Source organism: Episyrphus balteatus, chromosome 2 (assembly GCF_945859705.1).
Source record: "Episyrphus balteatus chromosome 2, idEpiBalt1.1, whole genome shotgun sequence".
NCBI classification, from domain to species: Eukaryota; Metazoa; Arthropoda; class Insecta; order Diptera; family Syrphidae; genus Episyrphus; species Episyrphus balteatus.
In genome coordinates, this window is record NC_079135.1 from 89,803,973 (window position 1) to 89,827,129 (window position 23,157).

At 25.8% G+C, this 23,157-nt stretch overlaps 1 protein-coding gene across 23 annotated transcripts in view; it reads right to left on the minus strand.

Annotated features, from left to right (window-relative positions):
* Window positions 1-5,702: 5,702 nt before the first annotated feature.
* LOC129912627 (voltage-dependent calcium channel type A subunit alpha-1) overlaps window positions 5,703-23,157 on the minus strand; it is a 174,023-nt gene continuing 156,568 nt past the window's right edge. For 19 of the 23 annotated variants that reach the window (XM_055990946.1, XM_055990938.1, XM_055990944.1 and 16 more), the window contains 6 exons: window positions 21,984-22,108; window positions 21,730-21,896; window positions 12,668-12,871; window positions 11,598-11,749; window positions 11,274-11,494; window positions 5,703-10,220 (listed from right to left, as the gene is read on the minus strand). In XM_055990946.1, coding sequence (XP_055846921.1) covers window positions 10,070-10,220; window positions 11,274-11,494; window positions 11,598-11,749; window positions 12,668-12,871; window positions 21,730-21,896; window positions 21,984-22,108 — 1,020 coding nt within the window. In that variant the 3' untranslated portion in view covers window positions 5,703-10,069. The remainder of the gene's footprint in view (window positions 10,221-11,273; window positions 11,495-11,597; window positions 11,750-12,667; window positions 12,872-21,729; window positions 21,897-21,983; window positions 22,109-23,157) is intronic. The other 4 variants (XM_055990954.1, XM_055990953.1, XM_055990960.1 and 1 more) reach the window with 2 other exon arrangements.

The window sequence follows — 23,157 nt, forward strand, 5'->3', positions numbered from 1 at the left end:
GTCGAGATTTATTTCATTTTTACTGATGGCATATTAGTTTTTTGGAAAAATTTTTCAAATTTTATAAAAGCACTATAACGACTTTGGATTTGAATTTAAAATACTAAAATCTATTAGAAAAGTATAGGTGTTTTGGTTTATCGAAAAAATAAATTCTCAGTTTTATTGAACATTGAAATTTTTCATTAGATTTAGATTAGATAGATTTTTATTGGTTATTCTTCAATATTTACCAAGTTTATAAAAACAAAAATCATTTTTGTTTTTATAAACTTATTAAATATTGAAGAAAATAATAAAAATCTATCTAATCTGAAATTTTTCATTAGGTACCTACATCATGTTTTCTAATATTTACTTAAAAACATAATTGGCAACCATATAAGCCCAAAATATTCAATTTTTTATGAATCATAAATAGAAAAGATGTCAAAATGGTGGTAATTTTAAAAAATATCCATGAAATAGCGTAATAAGAGGTATAAAAGTGTTTTACTAATATGGAACTTTTTGGACTTTGTTTTCAAATTTTTTTATTTTTTTGTTTATCTAATATGAATCTATGGATTCTATATTTCAGATACACCATTTTGAATTAAAAAAAAATTTGTCAGTTTTTTTTCGTATTCTCTATACAAATATCCTTCAGTGTACCAAATTTCATGACATTTATTTCATCAAGAAAAAAGTCACCAAAGGCACTACTGTGCGCGGCCTCAAGGCGTAATGTCATATCTGATTATATCTGGAGTTCGATTGTCTTACTCACCCTAGTTTTCAGTTGGGGATCATCTTCAATTGACTTGTTTAAATAGAAAATTCCACTTATAAGTTATACACCATTTTTTCTAAAGCAAGAGTTCCCGTTAACAAATAACATTCCTCCAAGGTCTAAGATGAATCAACGTTGTTTTGTCCTTAAGTCAAGGTTAATATTGTCCTTCCGATCCGATTTACTTGTTTACTCAACGAAGGTACAAATGGCACAATTTGAACAAAACTTAATAAATTTTTTCCAATGAATTTCCATGTAATCCTACGAGGTAAAAAATAAATCCTTCATCATGCTAAAACACATCCCATATTTAATTACGTTAATAAAAAAAAACACAAATTTGAATTTTTTCGTTAATAAAATGTTTTATTTTTATTTTTTTTTTTAGTTTTTACTATTTTTCTTTTTTTTTTCTTCATTTTAAATATTATTATAATATTTGATTTTTCATTTCATTTGAATTTTTCCTTTTTTTAAAATAACAGTAACACATTTAAAATATAAGATTCGGCTTGGTATCGACAACATGCTTTAACAAAAAAGCTTAAAATTATTAAGGATTTTAGTTTTGCTCTATGTAATAATAATTACAAATCATTTTTTTTTTTTGTTTTATGTTATTATTTTGTTATTTATTTTTGTTTGTTTTTTTTCTTTGAATAGATAATAATAATTATAATTTTTTAATAATAATAATGTACAGTAATAATTTAAATAAAATATTATTATCCATTTGTATTATTTTGTTTTTGTTTTATTAATAATATTAAATTTTGCAGTTTATATATCAAATTCGCAATTGTATCTATCATAAATCTTTCATTCTCAATCAAAAACAAAAAAAAAGAAACTATTTCACGTTGGTATTTTTTGTGTGTTTTATTTATTTTTTTTTTATTAATATAAAGTTGGTTTTATTTTGTTATTTTTTGTTTGAATTTATTTTAAATGGATATATTTTTTTGAGTTTTATTTATTTTATTAGAAGTAACAAAAATCTATATGAAATTTATGATGAGTTAATTCGGCTTTATTTTTGTTTATTTATTTTTTTTTTGACCAACGGTTGTGTTCATCAGTTTAAAATATTTAAAGTTAAGATTTTTTTTAAATTTTATTTCTCAATATTATGAGCATAATCATAGGATTGGACCATTTTTTGCTTTGTTAATATTTATCTATTTTATTATATTTTTTTTTTTGTTTTGTTTAAAAATTCAAAGACAATAATATTTTGGTTTTATTATTTTTTTTTTACTGCAGGTTTTCTCTTGAAGAGTATTTTCTTTTTGTTGTGTAACTTTTTGTTTTGTCGGAGTGTCGTGTTGTGTTATTGTTAAAATCACTAAAAAATAGTTGCAAATGGATACTTTTTTTTTTATATATATAAAATTATGTAATTATGTGGTTTATTATTTTTTTTTCTGTATGTCAGAGATAAATGAATTTAAAAAAAAAAGAAGAGCAACTTAAAACTTGTATCGTTTTGTAGTCAAAGAACTAATCGATGGGTTTTATAAGAAAATTTCCTATTCATAAATAATATTATATATATTTTTTTTTTTTGTTTATATTTAGAATTAAAGTTATATTTTATTTTGGTTTTTATTATTATTATTTATCAAAGTACTGTTTTACTGTCTTATTTTCTTGTTTAAGCTTTAATATTAAATTTATATATATTTCTTTAAAAAAATTCAAATGAACGTCAAAATGAAAGCGAAATACGATTGTAGTTAAGCTAATTTATGTAACTACCTAAAGAAAATAATATTTAAAAAAAAAAAATGGCAAACAAATTGCTTCTGGTCGACGTTTTACTTTTTTTTTTTGGTTTTCTTTTAATTTAATGTAGCAAAAATTTGTATTTAATTTATTACTTTTTTTTCAACACTATATACAAATATTCGTATATACAATCAATCAATTTAGTTTAAAAGAGTGAAAATGTGAAAATGAGATGTGATGAGAATTATAATGGTGGTTTGGAAGTGTTGAACTATTATTTGTCTTTAAAAAAATATTAATGATGTGAAATTTTTTAATTTTGGTAAACATTTTGAAGAGATTGAGAAAAAGATAGACCCTCCTCCGTTAGATAAAATTCTGTCAATAGCTATAATATGTTAGCACCAAATAACTAAAAATACTAGCTTTAAATCAAAGTATTGTTGCAATAATTTCAAAAGCAAATATTATTCACCGAACATAATACAATCCTAATCATAAACCTGCCAACGAGTGGTTGAATAGAGTTCAAAAAAAACTGAAACTGAAAAAAAAAACAAGTTATACCATTTAGGGTCGATTTGGTATAAAAGTCGGTCAATAGAAAAAGAAACGTAAAAAAAAAAAATTAAAAAATCTTTTTTAATTGAATTACATTTTTGTACTTACGATTGCGAGTTGCAAATTGTTTTGAAAAAATGTTTTTAACCCAAACTAGAAATTTTAGGTATCAAATTTGTTACTGCCAAATGGATATTGCCATTTGAAAAATCACTATAAATTGTATTTTTTTGTATATCTTAATTTTATTAAAAAAAGTAATTTATTTTTTAATTTAATATACATAAGTTATCTTCAACAAACAAAATCAAAAAGAGAAGACTTTTGTTTGGAGGGTCTGTATAATTTGAATTTATTTCAAAAACGCAATTGATAAAACTATGATTTCTAACGAATGACTTTTGTGTATGAAAAATGTTGGCAGTTTGTTTTTTTTTATCAATATGAATGCAAATGTTTTATAGTAAATAAATTTTACTGTTATTTTTACTATTTATGTGATAAAGTTACAGTGCATAACATAGTTTTATTAGTTTCTAATAAAAATACAAAATCCTTTTTTTCACATTTTTAAACATAAAATCTATCTACAGAATTAACTAAAAAAAAAGAAACACAAAATTAAGAACAAAGTAAGAAACTGAAGATCGGCAGCTTCGAGATTTTTTTTTTGGCAGATTTTTGTCTAAGGAAATGTAGTTCTGTATAAATTGTGAAATGTATAGGTATCAAAGTACCAAAAACAAAATCTATCATTTTTATTAATGAATTTTTAGGAAAAAAGAAAGCATGTTAGAAGAACGTTACCCTTACAATAGAAGCCTTGTTCAATATATTTAAAAGTTATTTATAAAATTATAAAATCCATCTCAAAAATAGTTGGAAGGTTCATTGTATTTAATTGTCTATTAAACCTTTTTTTAAACTAAAAAAAAAAATGTTTACTGTACAAAATTAATGAATTATCAAACACTTTTTTGGGGAAAGATTTTGCTTATCAGCAATATAATCGCTAATAAAAGAGCAAAGAATCAGAGATAGATCTTAAGTTTCGCCAATATTTTAATCCACCAAATGCGTTTTGTTCAAAAGTCAACCCATTTATATCAAGAAAATCACTTTTAAAAAATTAGAAGCTTAAAAACCCATAGAAAAAGAAGAATTAAATTTTTAAGAAACTTTATTTATGTCTCTCAAAATCCTCTAAATTCCATTTCAAATTAAAATCAAAATAAAAAAAAAATTAATAAAGTATCTATGTATTTCATACCTATTCTAAACTATCTGAACAAAAAATTAATTTGAACACAATTTTTTAATTGAGAATATACTTTTTAATGTATTTTGTAGCTATTATAAAACATAATTAAATTTTCTGAAATTTGGCATTTCTATTGAATTCTGCTTTTGATGGAACTACTTTTTCGATACAGTAAACTAAAGTCGAAAATTCATTTTTTTTTTCTAATAAATTATATATTTCAAAGAGCTAATTTCACTTGTGTCGATATTAAAATAAATATTTAGTTTAAAATAAAAACATAAAAAAAAAAATAAAGAAAATCAATTGTTACGTACAAAAATGTATTTAATGTTTTTGTGTATATAATAATTATTTTATTTTTTAAAGGAGGGGAAGGGAAAGTGATTATAATTGTATAATTTTCTTTTTTTTTTTGTTTTGTTTTTCATTATTATTTACAATAAAGATGAATGTAACTATCGTTAAGTATGAAGCGTTTATGTGAATTTGTATTTTTTACTTAAATATGTTTATATAATTAAAATGAAATTAATGTTTGTTAATTATTTTATTATTATTATTATTATTATTTTCATTTAAGTATTTATACTTGATTTTATAAACAATAATCTTTTTTTTTTATTTAAATGTATTTTTTTTTATAGTGATTGAATTTTGGTTATGTGATTTGTTTGTTTTTCTTTGTATTTTTTTTTTTAAATGGTTTAAATTGTTTACATATTTTAATAATATATACCTAATTAAATATATATTTTATTGAAGGCATTTTTTAAATTTTATTCATATATATATATATTTTTTTTGTTTTGTTTTCTTATTTCAAATAGTTTATTTACTTTTTAATTTTTTTTTTTTATTAACTTACATAATTTGAATACGATATCTAATTTTTTTTGTCTTTTTTTTTTTTTGTTTTTATCTTATATTTATTATTAAAAAGTTAGGTATGAAATTTTTTTTTAAATATTTTTTTTCGAGTTTTTTTTTAGTATTTTATTTGTTTTTTTAATAATTTTACCTAAGAATTTTGTTTTTTTTTTTCTATTATTTATTTAAAACGTTTATCATTTTTTTTTTCTGACGTTTGACTTATCCTGAAACAAAACATCATCGCTCATGGATGTAAACTGCCTTTTCTTTTAAGTTTTGTGTTGGGGATTTGATTTGTTTCAGGAATTTGTTCTTTTTTGTTATCAATGAATAAAATTGTTTTATTATTATAATTTTTTTTTGTTCGTTTTGTTATTTGAATATCTAGCATTATTTTATTAATAATAAAATTAATTATCTTATTAGAGTACCCTATTAAATATATATTTATATATTTTACATACCGCCGTACAGAAAGGAACAGACCAAGCTATTCTTAATTAATTTATTTTTTTTTGTTTTGGTTTTTCTTTAGTACAAAATGTTGATTCTGGGATTTTTTATATTTTAAGAATTAAAATAAGAGTTTTTTTTTTTACAATGTATGGACATATTTACACACGTTTATGTTCATCTTAAAATTTATTATATGTTTCAACATAGAGAGTGCGATGTTTTGGATTTATACTCAAAGGACTTTCGAGTATGACAAGTCAGACCAAGATATTATGTATAAGAAAACTAAAGGAAAAAAATAGTGTTGGCTTTGTTTTGGTTTCTTGTAAAACAGACCACCTTTAAAACAGACCACCTTTAAAACTTAAAAAAACAAATTTGTGAATGATGAATTATTTTGAAAGTGAAATTAAACTTAAGAACACAATTTTTTCTAGGCTGTTTGCTTCCTTGTAATATTTGATAATGCAGGTAAACTTATCTATTCCGCACATAAATTAATTATAACGCAAATGCGAAACAAAATAATTAAAATTTTTTTCTATTAATTTATTGTTTCTTGAGTAAGCCGACAAAATGAAATCATCGTTAGCATTATGAGATCAAAAAAAAGTTACCAACAACAAGTAATTCTTCTATTTTTGACATAAAAAGAAATTGAAAAAAAAAATCTCAAAAGAGACTTAAAATGATGTTTTATAAAAACTTAAACTTTGAGTTTTATTGGTCGAACGTTCAAAATATTCAAGATACAGGTCTTGAAAATAAAAATAGTATATTAGAAACAGGCTTTTATTTTGGATAGTTGCAAAAATTTTAAATTTACAAATTGTTTATATTTGTTTGTTAGACAAAAACAACTCTTCGCATTGTGCAACCGTATCAATTTGCCATAACCCACAACTCTGGTCAAATATGGATCACTATATGCATACGCTAAAGTGTTCCTTATGTGAAGCTTGAACATTATTGAATTTTAAGTCTCGAAATAAATTAAAAAAAAAATTCTCTACAAGGTTTGTGCCCCTATCTTAATTGGACGTGAAGCAATGTCAAGTTTTCCAAACAAAATATGGATAAACTACAAGTAGCTTTTGAGTGAACTTAAAAATTCACCAAAATTCTTAAGGTGGTAATAATAAAAAATAATTTAATTTTCTTTTTTAAAAAATATCAAACAAAAAAGTATATTAACGACATTGAATTTATTGATATATTTTTTTATAAATAATTGCATTTATTTTTCTTATGATCCTCGTAGTCCTATAAAAATTTGTCAAGGAAGAAGATTTTCTACCATCTTTAGAATTTTACTGAATTTTTAAGTAATACCTTAAAAACTACTACCTGCTATTTATTATCAACATTTTGTATGGAAACATATTAAGAAAGTAACGTCTGGCTAACATAAATATTTTCAAGAATTTTTTAAAAATTAATTTCGATACTTTGGAGTCCGTTATGTGCATTAAAATTTGACACTTTTCATAATGGAACATAATTCTATACATGCTGTACTTTTATACATAATTTAATATTTTATCGTTAATTTCCAAACAGAACCAAACATCGAGGAACACACATGTGCTTTTTAGTCAAGCGGTTATTCAATAGCAGAAATGAATCACAAGAACCTCAATGCCTGTGAATGTGAACACACAGGTTTCCAAAAATAACATTGATTAAAAATTTTGAAAATGTCCCATTTTTTTTTGGCTACACGATTTTAACAAATTAAAATGGAACAAATGCACTAGGGTAGTTAACAAAAGTTGTTTTAAAACAAACTGCGTTCATTTGATCATCATATTTGCCCAGTGTAAGTATTCAAGCTATAGTAAATCGTATGTATTCATAACTGAGTTGCGGGTAACGCGTAACGAAAAGTTACTTCCTAAACAATGTCGTTAGTTACACATGTGTTTCGTTACTGTTACTGTAACATGAAACACACGAAACATACGAATATCTAAATTCCGATTCCAATATCCAATATCGGTATCGTTAAAAACCTCTCTGAGTTTGTGAAGTTCCTAAGCGGTATGGTGCATTAGCATTTTTTAACAAAAGAGTACCTTGCCTTACCTGTCCGCTTTGTGGATTTTTAACACTTTTTGTTTTCTGATATGGCTGTAGAAAATTAATGAAAAAATTGAGCGTTTTGAAAATTAAATCATCCACTTACTATTGTTAACATATAAGATAATTTAATTCAGGATATAAGATGATTATGAATGAACTTAAAGTTCTCATTGATAAAAAAAAAATTATACTGAAAACATGAATTTCAAAAATTAATGCCTACATATTTTTTTCTGATTGTCTGACATAATATTAAGGTACTATGAAATTTTAAATTAAAAACAATTTATTTTTTCAGCCAACGGTTTTTTTTTTCTTTTTTTTTAAATAAAACTTGCAACTTGAAAAAAAGAAAAAAAAAAACTTTCAATAAAATAAATTAATTTTTATAATTAAAACCAAATAAAGGTAAATATGTTATTGCAATTTCAATGGTACTTTAAGTAATGATATGATGAATCCTTTAAAATATGAGGTTAAAATGATTTTTCTTTTTAATTTATAATAAACTTAACTCTTTCCAATATTATTCCTATAACTGCTTTTATTCCTATTTCATTGCTGTGTGTGTGTGTGTGTGTGATTTAGTACAATTTCGAAGCTTAAAAATGTACAGCGAAGTTCTATAAAGTTATGTACAGTGTTTTTTTTTTTTTTATTATTTTTGTTAAATGATGCATTATACAGATTCATGATTTTTATAAAAATCAATGACAAAATGAAATGAGAACACAAATAAAGAAAAAAATGTATATTAACACAAAAAACCATTCATCGTTTCGTATCGCATCGTAACTTTGTGCGTTTTGCTGTTGTAGGTTTACCTATTTGTTTTTTTTTTTTATATAAATTTTATATATTTGTCAGTTTATTTTTTTTTGTCTTAGAGGTTTATATTATACATTTCCTACATTATTAGAGTTATGAATATTTTTATTTTTGTTTTATTGATGTATTACGATTTTATAGGTTTTCTTTCTCTGGTTTTTTATTTGTTTTCTTTTTGTTATAGTGTTTGAATTTTTTGTTTTTTTGTTTAATTTTCCTATCTAATGAGTGAGTATGTAAAGCGAAATGGATTGTATTATGTCCAAATGTATTTATTATAAATAACAAAAAAACAAAAATATAAAAGGAAATTAAAAAAGGGGCTAATATGCATCAACAAAAATAAATATTTACTTTTTTATTATATTTTGTTTTCTTTGGCGATCGTTTCAAAAATTTTTTATTTTTTATTTGGTTTAAATTTTTTTTTATTTATAGGTTAAAATTGTTCTAGTTAAATGTCTATTTAAATTAGTAAAAAAAAATATTGAAAGTCAAGTTCAACAATAAATTGGCTAAATATTTTCATTTTTTTGTAACAATCCATACACGATATAGCTTTCAAGATTTTTTTTGTAATACAATCTCTTACTTTTTTTTTTAACAATCAGTCAACAGAAACAGTGTGCTAATAATTAATAAATTTATCTTTTATATAGTTTAACGTAAATTTTTTGAAGAAAATAACAACTTTATTTTTTTTTTTTTGTATTTTTCATAATAACTGGGATAATTTTGACAAATTAACATTTTTTTGGACTTACGCTTTCTATATAATGTATTCAAAGGTACCTCTACAACTCTTTCTTGTATTCATTTTGTTTTTTTGTTTATAAAAAATGTGTATATTTTATATCGAATTTAAATTGTCTATAGAAATTAAATAACAATGCCTTTTCATATTTTTATTCATTTCATTTTTTTTTTAATAAATTTATGTATACATATTTTTTTTTTATTTTTCTTAAGTTGGGAATAAAAAAACGAAAAATTATAAGCTATTATGTTAAAGCTGCGGCAATATATGTTTTTTGTTTTTTTTTTTTTAATTTTTTGAGATATAAAACTTTTTTTTAATGTTTTCTATACGAGTTTTTTTTATATTATTTATTTTTTTTTTTTTGTTGAGATGGTTAATTTGTCAGTTTCTTTACATACTTTGTACGATCTTTAAAATATTTTTTTCCGTTGATTATGATAATTCAAAAGTATTTTAATTTGTTTATAATTTTTTTGTTTGTTTTGTTTTCTTTTTTGCGTATAAAACTTCGAACTTATTGTAGCAGATTGTAGAGAAAGATATTTATAGACTATTAAATGTTTTTTTGGTTGTTGTTGTTGTTGGTTTTTTTGTTGTTGTTGTTGTTGATTCACGCTTGTCACTAATGAGATGGTTTTGTGTTTTTTTTTTTTATTTGAATGTTGTTGCTGTTGTATTTGTTTTTGTTGTTGTTTTGCTAAACCCAGATCTGTTCCCTGCGGTCACGCCTTAATCAAAGCCTTTGCTAGCACCAGTCTTCTTCATCTGAATCCGAATGTCGTGTGTGTAGGCCACCTTTTGGCTTGTAACCATTTAAAACTGGCGAAGGCAGAACTCGTCCTGTTCGTCCCATGGCAAGAGCCTGTTCAAAGGACAGAGGTGCAATATATTCCAGTCTGTAAGGAGAGAATGTTGTTACATGTGTGTGAGATATTAAACAAAAAAGAACACAATTTCTAGCAGATTGGTCTGCTGTTTTCTTTTTCCCCATATGACGATGACGAAGTGAAGACAACAGTACGGATGATGTAGATTAAAGTTTTCCACATTATTGTTTTTTTTTTTTTTCAAGGATATTTTAGTTATTGTTATTAAGATTTTTTTGCAGAAATCATTATGATTAAATGGACGCTTCCGCCCTGATAATAAACTAGATTATACGCGGAAACAATTTGCATAGTAGCACAGTGAGAATATATTGAAAAACTGTGTTTATAATATCTCGTGTTAAAATATACATTTAACTTTATTTTAATATTGATGTTAATCATTTAAAAATAGAAAAATAAGCGCTAGTATTGACAAATTTTAAACAAAAGAGCTGAGCAGCGAACTTTGGTTTTTATTTTGTTAGTTTTTTTTTTTCATTTTTTTGGAACTTAAAAAATTCTGTTAAATTCGTTTGTGTTAAAATGTTGAAATTTCTGCCTCGGTTGAAAATTGAAATTTTTTTTCTTAGCCAATTATATAAAAAATACCTCGTTTGGTTTGGAATTAAATATATTATTAAAGATTATTTTTTAAACAGCACGTTTTTTTTTTTTAAATATGATTTGAATTGGTGTCGAGTTTTGTAAATGGCGAAAAAAAAATAGAATTTTTGAAATTTTTCAGCTTAAGTTGAAAAAATGTCTTTTTTCAAAAACAGTACCTACCTAACAAAAAAAGTAAAATTTGTGAAAATTTTATGAAGCCAGATTTTTCATTTTAGCAAAATATTTTGTAAACGAAAAAATTAAATTAAAAATAAAATCAATTCAGACATATTACAGAAATGCTTCTGAAATTTTTCAAGACTTCAAACTTTCAGTTCTTAGTTTTAAAGCAAGCCATTAAATTATGATAACTGTCATTTAGTTGTGGTATTGAAAAAAAAAACCATTAAAAGATAAGAAGTGATAACTTAAAACTTAAGTGTACTTAATACATTTCTATAGTCTTGTTCATACCTTTCTCTTTCCAGCTCTCGTTCCCTATCTCTCTCTCTTTCATACAGCTCCCTCTCTCGATCTCGATACTCATAACGCAGGTCATAGTCTCTCATTCTATCTCTATACCGTTCACGGTCTCTATCTCTTTCTCTACTACTATAGTACATATCTCTTGGATCCCGCAACAAGTCGCGGTGATGTGGCAATGAGTGAACACTATGAGGCGTCGAATGATGTGTCTATAAAAAGTTTATAGAAAGGAGAAAAAAATTGAATTTTAAAAAAATTTCAACTCCAAAAATGTATATTTTTTGTTTGAAAAAAAAATCATGTAAATCGTACATGCGTTGGACTTGCATTCAGTTTTGGAAAATTTATATTTGTTGGCTTCAACTGCAACGTTGATGGTTTACATGGTGTCGGCGGCAGACGTCTTCCAGCTCCTCCACGTCTCGCCGCCAATACTGGATAGCTATGCTGAACATGTGTACCTCCTTTAATAAAAAGGGATTAGAATAAGCAAAAAACATAATAGTTTTTTTTTGTTGATTTTTTTTTTAAATTTGCAAAAAAAGGACGAAAAAGGAGCAAAATCTATAGAGCTATGATAATGAGAGTGGTCATACAAAAAAAAAATTAAATAAAAAATATTTACGAACAGAAAAATAAAAATAAATAAATAAGAAAATCAGCGAAAAATGAATGAATTTGAAATAAATAAAAAATACATTGAGATACTTAAAGAAATGTATAGAAACATTAAAGTTAAGAGATATTGATAAAGTTTTTTTTTTTTAATCTGCTTCTGTATAAAAATGAGAGTGCGAAAGAACATGCTGATTTATATAAAATGGCCAAAATGAAGATTTTAATGAAAATATTAATAAAATGCAAAATGTTTGATTGAGAGATAAATGAGTAGTAAGTTTGTGTTGCATAGTAATGTTGCACCTGTTATACTTAAGGATGTAGTTAGTATACTCGATTGAAATGAACAATTATAAATATTTATAATTAAAAAACGCACATTGCTCCTTTTGCCATGCGCGTACTTATAAATATTGAACAAAAAGGACCTTATTCTAAACGAAAAAAAAAATATATATATATTTCACGCATCCATGAAATAGGTAAATGTGTGTATATAGAAAGTATTTCAGAAATACGAAAAAAAATATATAACAAAACACATATACACAACACAAAGAAAATAAATGTTTTGAGAGTAATGAAATGTAGTTTAACACAAATGAATTGGTGATTTTTTTTTTTAAATTGATTGTATGTTAGTGTTTTTATTTATTAATATTTTTTTTTCTTTTTTTTTTTTTTGAAAAAATTTGTCCAATTTTTTTTTTTTGTTTAATTTTTTTTTTTTTTTTTTGATTTTCTTAAGTCATTTGCAAAAGTACCCATTTCATCAATCCCAATACCAAGTCTATCTCTTTCACGCATCTCCTGAAGTCGAGCGGGACTTGGTGATCGTGATCTTTGACATAGACTTGTCGTCCCATATGTGGGATAAGGCAGATGATTACGCCTACTTCGAGATAAATGGCCACCGAATCGAGAAGGTGAAGGCGAACGGGCCGGACTTGTCGATGCTGACCATGAACCTACATTGGGGAAAGATATTTATGTATATTGCTAAAGTTGTAGATTCTCATTTTTTTTTTTTGTTTAATTCTTTTTTTTTTGTTTAGTTTTAAATTTGACTAGCCGCAAGAAAGTGTTAAGGAAAGTGTTTTATTTTTTTTTAAACTTTTTATAAAAGAAATTTTAATATTTTTTTGTAAAGAAATTAAAAAAATTAAAAAGAATTTGAAAAGCGTTATAGTTATTATATCGTTGGAAATTTAAAAAAAATTAAAAGAAAAAAACATTTATTTAAGTATAAATAATATATAGAATTGGACACTTGAACTTTTCTAGCATATAAGACATTACATATTATATTTTTTTTTTTTTTTTTTTCTGAAAAGTTTAACTAAACAAAGCAGATTTAAAACTAAAAATACAAAGAAAATAAAAAAAAAACATATTCTTAAAGAAACTAACTGTAACACATGTAAAATTCACTTTCACAAAAAAAAAAAAAAAAAATTAACGCGTAATTGGGGGTTATAAGTTCCTATCTAGTTTTTATAACTAAGCATCTAGGTATTATCTAATGGACAAACTAGATAATGTCCTTATTCATGAGCTAACAAAATCAACAAAATTAATCTAAATGTATGTGAGTATGTATAGGTACTTAAGTTTGAGATAAAACTGCTACAATTTTTTTGAATTTGATTTGAGAAATATCACGACATCAAAGTTTTTAATATAGGTAGGTAGGTGATCGAATTTTGTAGGTTATAAAATAATTTACACAATTTTTTACCAAATATAATTATTAGGCTATAATTGCCTATGTCTACCTTGCGCATGTTTTATTGACATACCTAAATAAATCATCTTAGAGCTTGAAACTTTTACTCATTTATATATAGTTTTTTTCTGTGGCACTTTTTTCATGGGATGACAAAAAAAAATCATTGTGAAAGAAAATTAAAGTCACAACCAAATTTTACTCGTATGGTAAAGGTGACAGGAAATTTTTAAATTTGTTACCTACATGTTAGAATTTATAACGAGTCTATCAAAATCTCTTTAAGATCAACTAACCAAATTAAATGGAGATATTGAGCTGCCTCTATTGATCAAACACCGATAAACCATTGTGTTTCTGTGTCTTAGTACTTTTGTTTTGCTATTTTCGATAACTTTGTAATTTACAGTGCCATATTCAATGTAGATCTTCGAAATAAAATGTATGCAAAAAATAAAATGACTGCCAAAAGTTTTTGTTTTCCGAGTTATTTCCACTATTGACTGGCTAGCAGCGCTTAAACATAGTTTATATCATATCGCGCATTTATAGGAGAAACTTAGAAAGAGCTTTTGAGGTAGAAATTTAGTTCCATTGTGAGTATAAATCAGCGTCAAACGTAAGTGGCAGACAAATAGGAAGAATTTCTAGATTCTACAGAATACAGCCAAAAAATTCAAAAGGTCAATGAAAAACCGATTAGAAGCTCTGTAGCTAGGTATAGCTCAGTCAAAATAAACACATAAAGGTGCAAAACTTTACATTATTCACCTCGGATTATAAATTTAGTACATACCTTTGACTTGTCACTAAAAATAGATTGTGATCCTACCTTTAGGCCCTTTTCACACATACCCGGCGATAGCCGGTTGCTTGATACACGTTCTTATGGGCGCCTTCACACGAACAATACCGAAACCGGCTACGCCGGAATGAAACCAACTGCGCTTACTCCTCAACCACAGACGACACGCAAGGGAAATATAATATATTTCTCTTGTCTGTGTTTTTCTTCTCATCTGCTGTAGTAGAGATAGGTGTTGTTTTGTATTTTAAATTTTTAATGTCAGTTCGTATTCGAGTTGCAAGCTTACAAGTAAGATAAGGGTTGTTTTTTTTTTTCTGTTTAGGTATACGGCCATACTGAATACTGTCGAAGTGAATACCTACAAGGAAAATTCTTGTTTCATCCCTTGTTCTGCAGCTGCAGCCGATCGGCTGCCAAATGTGTGTGTGAAAGCATACTCATTTTTTGACAAAACCCGGTAACCGGGCCGGTTAGCCGGACGCCGGGTATGTGTGAAATGGGCCTTAATGTCTGCGCTAAAAGTAATTCAGGTTAAATTACCTATCTTATTCTTCTCTTAAGCGGTGCAAGTAATCAAAAAGTACAATAAGTAGCTTTTATATCTTAAATTGTATCTTATATTATTTTCAACAAAAAAATTAATAAATAAATATTATGACAGTTTTGTTCCTACTTTCAGTTGTTAAGAAGATATTTCTATTTAAAAGTGTAAAATGTCGAAAATAACGGTTTTTCGTTTAACACTCATAAGCGGCAGGAAAATTAGTTCAGCAAAAAATTATAGAATTTGTATTTCTCTACAAAATGGTATCGAAATATTTGTTGTAAGGCTGAACTACATCGAAGCACAAAGTGAAAAAAACACAAAAAAGTGTTAAATTTTTAAAAAGCGTTCATTTTTACTGTCAAAACAATTTTTAATTTTTGTAAATGTTATGAATTTGTGTTTTTAGCGGGTTTAGGCTCATAAAAGTAATTCCATCTTTTTGTTTTTTGGACATGGTTCATGAATTATACCTAATATTTTCTGCAAAATGATTTATAATATATTTTTGCACCACCATTTGTTTAGAAAAATTATATTTTAACTATACTTTTTGATAAAAATTAGCAATATTTTTGACATTTAACCTTAAACAGACCTTTCGCAAACTGTTTTCAGTTTCGTCAAAAGTTTATACCAATTTTCAGCATGGTGCGAGCTTTGTCTAGAAAAAGACTTAATATTTTGGATTTTTTCAATACAATAAACTTGAATGCATCTGAACTGAATTGTCGAATTGCACTAAAAATTGCATGCAAGAGAGTTGGATATGCAAAATATGCCACTGCGTTCAAGGCCAGATTTTAATATGAATATATTAAGTATTTTTATCTTTTTCCTAAAGTGACAAAAAATCTCTTTCATTTTTCAAACGTGTTCAATGTGGTTAAGACAGTTAATTTTCAATCCACTCCTACCGATTTATGGCGGCAGCAACCCTGGGACGGTTTGCTAAGTTAAACAATATATTGCACGCTGCAAAATTTTAGAGGGCAAAATCTGTTTTTCATGTATGAGGCTACAAGAATTACAAATTAACTGAAAATCTGAGATCCGTGCTTATTAAAGTTCTATACAAAGAAATATTTCAAAATTTTTCAATTTTAGAGTTATAAGAAAATCAATTGAAAATATGAAAACACAACAGTTTTTAATTTTTTTTTTTTTTTGGGAAGAATACCGCAATATATTTCGATCAGTGTCACCTGTTGCCTGTTGTGCACTTAAATCCGCTATAATATAGGTTCAGTAAAATGGTTTCAGTTGAAAGGATCAATAAGTATTTTTTTTTCACTAAGGGCTAATTTTTCAATAGTCAGATAAACCTCAGATAGAGCTAATTTCCTATTTTTATATTGATATTTATTCTTCTGATAGTCTAACTGACGATTGAAAAATCAGGGCTAAAAATGTTTTTATTTTTTTTAATTATTTTTGGCCAATTTATTAGCTCAATTTATATTCTACAAACTAATTATTCTTTTGAATCTTTAACTAAAGTATTCATTATAAATCATTTTAAGTTTAAACTCTTATAATTACAGCAATTAACATTACAATGTGGTCTTTCGTGTATTTTGCTATAAAACTAAAAAAAATTAAATTGAAAATTTGTGTAAATGTTTATATACATCGAAATAGGTAAATCATAAAAAAATAAAATGTGTTTTGATGGAAATGTGATATTTTTAATTAATTAATATCAAAAATTAGAAAAAAAAAAACTAAACGCTAAGCCAAAATTCAAAATAAAAATGTGGATATGATATAAAATAAGAATACAAAATTAAATTTAGCCTTGTCTTTGTATTTTGTGAAACTAAACTTAAAATTATTCTTTTAAAATACCTTATAGCTACTTTAGTTATTAAACTGCAAATAATTTTATAAACGCTTAAATAAAATAAAAAGCAAACTTATAAAATGTGTTGAAACCGCCTTCTTTACTTTTTTATGAATATACTAATGTGTATTTAGGTCTCTTAGAAGTGAAGTGGGTGACTTGAAAATTGGTTAAAGTGTTTTTATATTACGTTTATATACACAAATAAACATTCGAAGCCTTAATAACTCTCCACTAATCTAATCCTTTACCTGATTTTTGGTATAACTGTTTAAGGTTATGAACCAAATAAAATCGCTAAGGCTTAACTACATGTCTAAGAAGTAGTGGAACAGTGAAAACTCGCAAACATATTTTTTATAGCTTTTTCGACTAGAAAAATGATGTAGAAAGCTTAGATTTTATTTAAAAAAAAAATTTGTATATGTACCTACTCTATTTTACTTCAACTTCGTTGGCAGTAAAAATATTTCTACTTTTGTGAATTATCAGGTGTTTAATACAACATTGTTAAAAAATGAATCAAATATTTAAAACTACTCAAATTTTCAGACTTTGAAAGTTTAAGTTTTTAAAAACTTGTTTTTGACAAAAACTGGTGAATTTATCACGGTCAAAGCTACTGACATTCTTCAAAAAAACTCAACGATCAACGTAAAATGTAATATGGTCAACGTTGGTTGATTCAACTTTCAACATCAAACATTTTTAAATTAAATTTGAAACAACTTTAAAAAATATTAAATTTGCTTGTAGTTTTCAGCTTGTTTAAACGGTGCGTGGCGGTCATCGCACGAAAAAAAAAAACACAAAACCTAGGTTCTCCAAAATCTTTGGTTTGGTCATTTTCTTAACTGCCAAACGTTGAATATCGAATTTTGTATAGGACTTCACCCAAAAGCTATCATGTAGATTTGGAATTATGTTACCTACTACATAGCTACCTCCCAAATAAAAACAAAGAGTGAGAGAATAAAAAAGACCGAGGAAATTAAAAAAACGATTTTTACCAATGAAACGTTCTTTACGAAGAGGGTGTCAATAGCTATACTGAAATTTCGCAGTGTCAATAATATTGTATCACTAACGAAAGATTGATCAGTTGGCTGATAAATCAATAAATGATAGGCATCTGATTGCATCTATAACTTCAATTTAAGAAAACAGCTTAAAATTTGCCGTCACCAATCATTTTGCGTTTATTTAGTAGGTACATTCTATGATTGAAATTATTTGAGAATGCATTCGATCTTTATAAATTTATTTGCACTAGTGCATTCTTCTTGATTCTTGGCAATCTTTTGCATTTTTATTTTAAATGCTCTGAAAACTTAACTGAGGGCAACGACACATAGTTATATTGGGAAAATAAATAAATTTCACCCTAATGCGTGAATATGTTCGTTTGCACGCGTATAATGCGATTTTATTTAATTATAAATCGTTTATTGATATTTTTTTGGTTTAAATAAATTGAATAGATAATTTTGGTTTAACGGGCAGTTTTCCATCGTTCGAGCAAATTTCACAAATTGAGTTCAAAGTTTCAAACATAAAAACAAATTTGAAGAGAACCACAACAAATACACTGTTAACATTTACATTTTGAATCCAAAAATTTATTTTTATTTTTAAGTTTAAAATCAAGTTGATTTAGTAAAGAGGTTTTCAAAAACTGGTCCTCAAACTGAGAATTGAAAAAAAAAAAAATTATTAACATGTTTTTTTTCTCAATTTTTTTCCCAAATAAAACATAATATTTATCTTTCAAAACTTATTGGATCTATTCAAGATTAAAAGGTCAAATGTATTATCGTTTTAAAAATATTTTAAAATCTACTTCATTGTATAATTGAGTTCTTCTGATAAACACAGAACATTTTAGTTGAAATATTGATTTTCTTTGAGACAGTAGACCTTAACACTTTTTGCATTTAACCTTCAGCTATTAAATATTGAAGATAGACCTATAGCCCACGAAAAAAGTAAAACTTATTTATTTATTTTTTATTTTATTGAAAAAAAAAAAAAAAAAACACTGATAAAAACAGCCTCAATATTGGGTCCATAGAAGATAAAGTATTTTAAATGAAAAACGACGATTTTATAAAAATCACCATGATCGGAGCTTTTCGTCAGGGTTTTGAGCTAATATAATTTTCATATGCATCCGTTTTCGTGTTAAAGGACACAAAAATATTGTTTGGCAACAGAATCGTACAAGAATCTTGAGTTCTAATTTCATGGTAAAAAATATTTACTCATTTGTTATGCAATCGATTGTTGTTTTAAATAAAAGGGAATATTTAATTCTTTGTCAAGCAAGTGTTTTGTACTAAAAATAAAGACGCACTGTCACTCACTGATTTTATTGCGCTCTGTCTGAAACATATCGAACCCTTTTCGCCAAATTATGGTAGAAAAGGTAAGTATTAGGTAAGTAGGGTAAAGTGGTATAAGAGTGCGCATTTTAGACAAAACACCAAATAAAACAATAACAAAAAGAATTTAACTACTTTTTTTATATATAGTTTTTAGTTTATAATCAAAGCAACGAAAAAAACTTAAAACTGGTAACAAAAATGTATTAATTCAAAAGTTATAAACAAAATACCACATTAGGAAATTTGCGCACTCTTATACATCCTATTGTGTAAGAGTGCGCGGCTTAGTTTGTAAGAGTGCGCAGCTGCGCACAGGTGTAAGTTCGCACAAAAGTCGCAAATGAAACTGCCTATCTTTAAATAAACAGAGTATTTATCGACCTATCACTCCTTGCATGAGGAACAATCAATTTAGTCTTCGATTAATGGTTCCGAGAAAATTTCGACATTTTCTAGTTACTTTCATTCGCTTATTTTTTGTAAAACTTGTATTTGGTTTCTTTTTGGTTGGAATTGCTTTTTCTAGCTACTGTTTGCTGGTATATGGACAAATGCCAGTTATTTTGAAGCCTTGGATAGCATTTACTGCTCTTATAACCCGCGCACTCTTATACATCATCATGGTGCGCACTCTTACACGTTCAGACATGTAATCGAAGAATATATATGTATTTCACAATGTACTTTATGACCAATCTTACGTGTTCCTCAAATGTTTCTTTTTGTCGACTTTTTTTTTTGTCCCATACTTTGTTTATTGTTATTTTTTGTTGTTTAGCGGAAAATTTAATTTGTTTGGCAAGAAAAATTGGAAAAAAATGTGCTAAAAAACTTAAACTTAACTAGCACCTCTGTTTACAAACACATTTGCATGAAATTTTGACAGCAGATCAAACTCATTTAGATCTTTTCAAAATAAGTGCATTCAGTCTTACATTCCCTTTCAAACCGTAGAAAATCGCTTTGCGCACTCTTATCAACCGCGCACTCTTATACCATCCTACCCTATTCATGTTTTAAATGCGATTGAAAAAAAATGAAAACAAAAAAGTACGTATACACCATGGTGTACATTTTTTGTCAGATGTTCATTTTTAACTCGTATAAAATTTATTTATTTAGGGCCAATTTTTCAAAAATACAAGGGAACACAAGAAAACAAAAATAATTATGAATACATATGACGTTTGAATATTTTTGAATTTGACATTTTTTTTTTATTCTGTAGAATAGATTTTTCTTGATTGCAAAAATTCAATTTTGTTATCTGATTGTTTATGAGTCTAATATCTTTATTCATCGAACAGTTAACTGACTGTTTATTAGAAGATTGAAAAATCAACTCTTAAGGCCGGTTCGTTCACAATCGGTTATCTTTTAATCAAGGATTATTCCATAGAAAAATCATTGATTAAAAGATAATCGAGTGTCAACAAACCGGCCCTCAAAGAAATAAGTACAGTGGGTCTATATTTATGAAGACACAAAAAATATACATCAAATTGTTGCTAAGTGTCTTCTATCTGATAACTGGGGGTGGCACACTTCAAAACAATTACTTGCGGTTACTTTTTATGTTCAATTTACACTCAATTGTATGTTATATACCTATATATTTTTTTATATTGGGAGGAATAATTTTAAATAGCAAAAGTTTCGGTCAAGAAATGTTAAAATTATAAAATGCTTGTGGGATCAGACACTGCAGAATACTGTCACCTGAACTTATGTTTCCTTAATTTGATAACCAAATAAAAGAATGCAGTGAACCTTCACTTCCCAAGTTAAAAACATTGAATAAGCAACTGTGTCTACATATTCTCTTATAGAGCTGAAAATGCATATGAGATGTAAAACTATCATATTCGAAACCAATTCATATACAAAACTTATTGCTTCTTTACTCTAAAGGGTTTAGCACTTCAGAGCCTATTTTTTCGTAGCCTGTAGTTTTCGTAGCTACATAAGGTTATTCTTAAGTTCAAAAATTCAATTTTTAACTTGTAAAGTAGTTCTGTAATGGCCATTTTCCATTTTCACTTTTTAGTGTGTGGTGCCAAAATTATTCGACTATAGCTTGTTAAAAGTCGAAAGTATAACTAAAAACCATGTGGTATAAAACTAAATCTAATTTTATTTACACTTTTACAATTTTGTATATACCAAACACACAAAAATAAAAATATTTATAATAATAAATAAATAAATAAATTTTGTCTAGTGTTTGTACCATGCTCTAAAGATAGCTAAACAACTAGGCTTTTAATTACATCAAACAAAAATTAAACAAAATTTACAGATTTACATATTAGATACTATATCTGAATAATTTTAATCAAACTTATATTTGCAAAAAATAATGAAAATAATCAAATAAATAAATTAACAATATATAAAGTAAAAACATAAAGATAGCCCTTTGAAGCATAGATTTGAGTATAAGAAAACTTAAAATATTTTGTATATTTTTTTTTATTTTTCTTTTTTTTTTTTTCTTTGTTAATTGCTTTTACAAATTTACCTCTTGGATATCGAGTAGGGTGACCATAACTATGCCTAGGATGACGGGTCTCCTTGACCATCTCTACAACATTAGATACGGTATCGGAGAACCCAATATCATGATGTATATATTGATGACCTCGCCGTCTAGGACTTGGAGATCTGGCCAAAGGAGATCCGTTATGCCTACAATTAAGATATTCACAAGGTAAAAATTTTTCATTATTGAAATATTTGAATACTTTAAGTTAATTTTTTGACTCTCTGGGTTACCTTAGACTAGGTGATCTTCGATGGCCGTTTGTGTACGCATGACCAGGATGCAGATGGCCAGCATCGCCCCCAGTTAACGATTCCTGAGAAGGGTGCCGTGATGGAACATCTTGTAACTCCAACATCTATTTGTATATTTTATTGAAATAATTTAAAATTATTTTGGTTTAACAAAAATCTATATTAACTATTAATATTTTTTTAATTTTGTTAATAATTTTGTTTGTATTATTTTTATCGACTCCGTTGCTAAAATTTTGATTACCAATATAATTTCTAGCTTTTTGTATATAATTACATATGAATTTACTAATTTTGAATTTTTTTAAGCAAATTGTTTTTCTATAATTTTTTATTTTTTAAGTTGTCCTATATTTATTTTTTTATAAATATGTTTTTTTTTTTGTTGTAAAAAGAGTAAAAATGAAAATTTAAAAATACTCAAAACATGCAGATAAACATGCTAATTGCAGTTGTTGCTCTAATAATATACTACTTTTGGGATATATAGTTTATGATTGTCATGCAATGTGCTTACAATGTTAAATAGTATTTTATTTGGATTTATTAAAATTGTTTATATGAATTTTTAAGTTTAAAGTACTTACCGAATTCATAGTTTTTTTTTTTTTTAATTTTTTTTTAAACATTGATTTACGAACACTTAATATTTATTTGCACAGTTAAAAACTAGCGATTTGGACATAATAATAATAAATTAAGAAAACAATAACAGCTTTTAAACTATAAGATAAAGTGGGTTAAGGTAACATTTAGTAAAGGCTAGATTAAAGTGATATTTTGATCGAAGCTAAAAATAAACCTAATTTTTTTTTCAAGAATATAAGCTTTGTTAAACTTATTCAATATGTTAACATAGTAAAAGTTAGTAATATTGCGTAAGTTTAAAGCGGAATATTTTAATAAAGAAGAAAATATATATTATGTTTTCATTAATTTATTCTGGTTAAAATTTCTTTGTTAGAGAGAATTATTTATTTATTTTTGAGTCAAATTTAAGCTTATTTTAAAATGTCTAAGTTTTTTTTATTCCAAAGAGTTGAAATTACGTTTTTTAACGATTTAAATATATGTACCGGAAACGTTTATCGTTCACACTCATATGGCAAGTGGCAAGGGGGTAGGTTTCGGTTTAACGACAGTAAATATAAGA